Here is a 6,000-nt window from a genome sequence, read left to right as displayed (position 1 = left end):
TTGACATCCCTTCTATATAAGTTGATTTAAACTAGGAAAAAGCCATATTCTGCCAGTTGTGTATTGTTCATTTTGTTACCATTGGATCAATTTCAGTTTTCCATTGTTTTTGCCAAAGAGAAATTGTACACAACTATACTGTTTTTATTATTTTAGGAATATGTTTTGCTTTATCCATTTGGTTTTTAGCGGGGCTAGATGCCATGATGATAACTCTTGTAATTACATGCAGGTCAGTCACTATTCTCCGAACCACATGACCATCTAATGGGGGTTTTTTTCCTGGATGCTGCTAGCAGTGAAATCAGAACTGAACTCTGGTTACTCACTGCCAGCAACACTAGTTGAGAACAGAACTTGTTCATTATCATTGCTTCTTGCTTCATTTGGGGTCCCACCTCTGTGCTACTTCTTACATTATTTTTCTATTTGAGTTTAACACTCTTTCAGAAGTGTACTAGCTAGACCTATGTTTAGCCTGACTAGTAGGTCACACATGAAGAGATGAGTTTGAACTGAACAGGTTCACTTGGGGTACACACCCTGCTTCACCATATTCACTTCTCCACACCAGTGCCTTGTAGATCAGACATGTGACAGCTGGCTAAATGTATTGTTCTAATTATTCATTCACATGTGCCTCAACCTACCCATTAAGATTAAATCAATACAAGGTTAAACTTGGGTGGATGCATCATATCAGTTATACACTACTTATGACAAAATTAGCACCTCTAGTTGAAAAAAAAAACACATTTTAGGAATTCCATTGCCAGTCACTCTTGGCAGGTTTAAGCCTAGATAATCTATTGGACTGATTCTGTCTTTATTCCTAATTTAGAACATGTTCATTTCACTATCAATCATAATTATTTCTGGAAGCACAGCAAACTGTACTGAATGCTTTCGCTTCATGAGTTAAGATGGAGAATTCTAATTTATAGCTTCATTAACAACAATATTTTGAATAACTATTAAGAATTATCAGATTATCTTACTGTACTTTGGAACATTTTCCTTTATCGAATGAAGGAATGAGCAAATGCAAGTTTGTGCATACAGACTAGCATGGCACCGGGAAAAAAATTGTAATTTATTTTCTCTAGTCTCAATGGAGGGAATATTCCTGAGGTAAGTGATACATTTGTTCTATGTGCCCATATGCAGTAGCAGCATCCATTTTCAGGCCTTGCATGTTTTTTAAAGTTAGAACCTTCTCCTTGGAATTAAATATAGTGGCTGGATTTTTTTCTCTATAACCATATTTACAAAGCACTTGTTTCCCGCCCCCCCACCCCAAACTTATTCCATTTGTTTTGTCACTTACATAATTAGGAAAGCTCACAATGCTTAAAAGCACTGTATTTATCAAAGCACACTTTGTAATAGTGTAAAAAGAGCATAAAGTATTACATTTGTCTGAGAAAAAGATAGCAATAAAATACACCACCATGGTGGCAATGCCTTTGAGTCAAAACAGATTTTACTAAAAAATAATAGTGGTATCTTGGTTTGTTATTTATGTACTTTTTTTTGTAGGCCCAAATAAATTCATTGTGTTGCGCACAGGTTTTGGCAATGTTCAATTAACATGTTGGCAGCTGTTTTGCAAAACTTAAGTGTATTGTGGGACCCAGCAAATGGATTATTCATGCCCATCCAGATTAAAAGAACTGTATGAATATAAACAATCTTTGTGGACCTTTTGGGTGTTCAACCTTTTGGCTTGTCTAGGCCACACCGAGTGAAGAGGAATTGTCTTATACCAAATATATAACATAGTTAATGTATACAAAGCACATAATAAGATTAGAAGTTTATGATCTTGTGGGACCACATTATTAGCTGCCCAGAGCTGCACGAGGCCCATGGGCCAAGGGTTAGACACTCCCGGTGGGTCAGATAAAGTGTTCCCCCTAGATTCAATAACACAATTCAACCTTAAAATAGAGATGAATTTCCACAGCATCAGTGACACCGCTCGCGATTCGGAGGTGACAGTGTCCCCAAAGAATTGGAAAATATCAGGGTGGGCAAATTCCTGGGAAGGGGCGTCCACGGTTAATCCAATTTTGGAGCAAGGACACGTGAGATGGGTGCATATGTGTGCGTAGACACGAATCCTTAAACCGCGCCTCCCCCCGATGCCAATAAGGCGTGAAACAGACGACACGCGGAAGGGATTGGATTACATTGTCTTGATTATATTTTTTTAATAATTCATCGGCGAGGTAAATCCAAAAGCTGGCATAGCCGATGTTCCCTCCCCACCGCATCTCTTCCTTCCTCTTACAATTGGATTGATGGACTCATTTTCGCTTATTCGGTAAAGAGAAAGCAACGGAGGGTTGGGGGGGGCGGAGAAAAAGAGAGGAAGAACGCGTCGCTGCCCTTTTTTTTTTTTTTTTTTTTTGCTTCCTTTCCTGCCATAGCAGAAATCGAGGGAGGTGGAAGGAGTGTGATCACTTTAAGACCCAGCGGTTTCTCCCCCCTTTCTCTTCATTTCCCCCCTTCTGCTCTCCCCCCTCCACTTTTTTTTTTTTTTTTAAGGAGCGACAGGCTGTGGCGTTTGCAGAAGGGTTTGGTCTCCGTCATCGCGCTGCAAAAGCGAGCGAGCGAAAGCGACAAGGAAGGAGAGGAAGAGGAGGAGGGGGGGATGAAGGGGAGGTGAACACATCCGACGAGCCGGCTGCAATGGGCCTCAGCTAATCCAGACCCTTCGGAGGATCTGTCTTCCCGCTGCCACCGCCGTGGATCAGAAGCTCCTTGGATTCGGTTCTCTCCTCGCCGCCCTCATCGCCGGTTGACCACATTTTTCCTTGACACACAATGAGCGCTGTCTGGTAAAGAAGAAGCGGCGTGCCGTGCCGCCTTGCCCCTTTCGGGTTCTCGCGATGTGATTGTATTGCGGCTGCTGGAAGTGAAGGGAGGCAGAGGAGGCAGGGTGGCCCGGGGGTGGAGGAAGCCTGAGGCTATGTGGTGTCAGCGACACCAGAAGATTTGGTGAATCATGATGAAGACTGAGTCCCCTAATAATCCTGGGGGCAGTGGCACCAGCAGCAGTGGGGGCAGTACCACCAGTGGCAATGGGGCTGGAGGTGGCCTGAGGAGTGCCTCACCTCACCGGAACGCCTATGAAGCTGGCATCCAAGCTCTGAAAGCTTCCAAAGATGCCCTGGGCCAAGCTGACAGTGAGGAGGCCAAGAAAGCCAGGAACAAGAAGTATGGATCTAATGTCCATCGGATCAAAAATATGTTCCTGCAAATGGGCACTGCGCCGCCACCAGGGGAGGGAGCAGTTGATCTGGCCAAGATGAAGGAGAAGCCGGTCCGGTTGTCCTTGCCCCGGGCCAGCAGTCTGAACGAGAATGTAGACCATAGTGCATTGTTGAAACTGGGCACTAGCGTATCTGAGAGGGTGAGCCGGTTTGACTCCAAAACAGATAAGCCATTGTCCAAGCTCCAGGAGACAAGGAAGATCTTCGAGAGGAGTCTCCAGGAGAAGGAGACCACCAACAAACTACTTCTGAGGAAGGAGAGAGCTGGCTTCCAAGACCGGAAGTTGGATGTGGTGGTGAGGTTCAACGGCAGCACAGAATCCCTAGACAAGCTAGACACAGAGGCTGTTTCTCCCACTGTAAGCCAACTCAGTGCTGTCTTTGAGAAGGCTGACCTGAGGAATAACCTCCATAAAGCCCCTGGCAAAGTTGGGCCTCTCAACTCCAAAATTGTTAGCAAAAGGTCCAGGGTTTTCCTCCAGACTCCAGAAGGAGGGCCCAAGATGGAAACCAGGAATAGTGATGGGCCTGCACTCCAAGTAAGAGCAAGGTTGCCTGAGACTGACAAAGCCCAAAACAAGCTGGTGCCTGGTGGGTCAGTAGCAGGAAAGACAGGGGATAAGGACTCCAACATGGGGCTACGTCCTCAGAAGGTCCAAGAAGTGCGCAAGATCAAGCCTGTGGAAGTGGAAGAGAGTGGAGACTCTGAACAGGAATTTGAGGCAGCTGAGGTGGCGGTGGCAGCAGCAGCAGTGGCAGATGAGAACAGCAAGGCCTCTAAGGCGCCTGACCCTCTCAGGGCCGAGGTGATTCAGGCTGAGGTCACAGTGCATGCGGCCTTGGAAAATGGCCAGATGGGTGGTGAAAGATATTTAGAAACTCCAGGCCCATTGGCAGACACTTACTGTGAGGAAGTGGCCAAGGCTGAGGGACCAGAGGAGAATGACCTAGGTGATGAGTCTAAGAAGGAGGACTTTTCTGAGGCTGACCTGGTGGACATTAGTGCCTACAGTGGACTGGGGGAGGATTCAGGAGGGAGTGGGCTAGATGAAGATGAGGATGGTGATGGACTGTATGCACCAGAATCTAGCTGTGTCGAGATCCCTGGGCTGTCAGAAGAGGATGAGGCTGTCCCTAATCGCAAGATCCACTTCAGCACAGCCCCAATACAGGTAGGCCTTTGAATCTAGTATTTATAGTGACTGTAAAAGAAACCTTGATTCTGGGAAGTCTAGTGGTCCTTGGACATGATTGTTATTATCAACATGAATGACAACTCCAAGGATCTGGGGCCCAGTTTTCATAAAATAGCAATTGAGACTAAAATCCTATGTTCTGACTACTGTAAACCTGTTCAAGGTCTCTAAGTAAAGATAAGGAAGACTCCTTTTTCATAAAGAATTGCTGTTTATTCATTAAATACAATTCTCTGAATGAAAGGAACTAGCCTATCCAGAAGACATTTTAAAACCATATATTCTCCCTAGTGTACCTCTCTTCTCTTGATGGGGAAGTTTGTGCAAGGAAGCTTTGCAGGGAGGATCCTTCAGATGTGCAAATCTCCATCTTCCATCTGAAATAGCTTCCAACTTACAGGTTTACCTCTTAATTTTGAGAAGGCCTACATATCTTAGGCAAAGAGGACCTTTTCACCTGATTCTCATTGATTCTTACTGTTGTAAGGCCTTGATTTTTCAACGTTTAAGGCAAATGTCCCCTTAATTCATTAAAATCTGTTAGGAAAGGATTTATGTTTGTGCATTTAAATATTGAAGGGAGAATGTAGCAAAACTCTTCTATCATAGAGATAATGGAACAGGGATACTTTTGATAGGATTAGTCTTTCACTTGAGTTAAGAACTGAATTAGTGAATTGCCTTTGCAGGTTATATATCAACAAAAGTGATTTTAGAAGAATTGTACTAATGTCATGACTGAAAGTGCCATCATGGATCTCACCATGTTTCCCCCCCCCCTCTGTTTTATGTGCAAATACCAGGAGTAGGAGAAGCAGGGAAGAAATTCAAACAGCATTTTCTTGTTTGACAATCCAACAGACTGAGATATGCTGAAGAAACTTGATTTTACAAAGGAGGATGGGAAGAGAAACGCTGTTCTTCATCCTCTTTTTTTGCAAAGCATGGCTTTCATGAAACACTGAGGTAGGGAGGGTATATAAATGGACCCGTTTTTGCAGCGGGCTGCTGGTAGTAGGAAGAATAACACATTTGATGTGAAAGCTCAGTTTCTCACATTTTATCCACTGAATTGGGGCTATATATTTCTCTCTCTCTCTCTCTCTCTCTCTCTCTCTCTCTCTCTCTCTCTCTCTCTCTCTCTCTCTCTCTGTGTGTGTGTGTGTGTGTGTGTCTATGTGTGTGATGGTGATGGTGGGATTAGGTCACTGACAAATTAAGGAATATAATCATTGCAATCTGTTTTCCCCCCCTTTCCCTTTGGACTCTTTGATTAGCTACATTCTCACCCCATGTCAAACAAATTGGAAGAATAAAAGGCAAATCAGGCATAATTTCCCAGCTTTAACTGGGTTTCAGTTGACATTGTAAGACCATTTTGCCATGATAGATCAGAGATGGGTGGGTTTCTGCTTTTCCATAGGAAAGGCAATTGAATTGAAAGAAAAATGGACTCCCATCCAGAAAAAAAAAGTACATGCAGGAATATAACTTTTGATGGAATCTAAGGTGAGACTGCCCAGGTT

The 6,000-nt window shown here is 43.9% G+C and overlaps 1 protein-coding gene across 3 annotated transcripts in view; it reads left to right on the top strand.

Annotated features, from left to right (window-relative positions):
* Positions 1-1,729: 1,729 nt before the first annotated feature.
* PPP1R9B (protein phosphatase 1 regulatory subunit 9B) overlaps positions 1,730-6,000 on the top strand; it is a 103,158-nt gene continuing 98,887 nt past the window's right edge. For 2 of the 3 annotated variants that reach the window (XR_005555482.1, XM_039333111.1), the window contains exon 1: positions 2,466-4,450. Coding sequence is in view for 2 of the 3 variants with exons in the window: in XM_039333111.1 (XP_039189045.1) it covers positions 3,011-4,450 (1,440 nt within the window). In the remaining variant the exon portion in view is untranslated. Of the gene's footprint in view, positions 2,327-2,465; positions 4,451-6,000 lie in introns of those variants that run through there. The other variant, XM_039333110.1, reaches the window with a different exon arrangement.

Source organism: Crotalus tigris, unplaced genomic scaffold (genome assembly GCF_016545835.1).
Source record: "Crotalus tigris isolate CLP2741 ecotype Arizona unplaced genomic scaffold, ASM1654583v1 scf7180000024472.5447098, whole genome shotgun sequence".
In the NCBI taxonomy this organism is placed as follows: Eukaryota; Metazoa; Chordata; class Lepidosauria; order Squamata; family Viperidae; genus Crotalus; species Crotalus tigris.
This window is presented reverse-complemented; position numbering and strand designations above follow the sequence as displayed.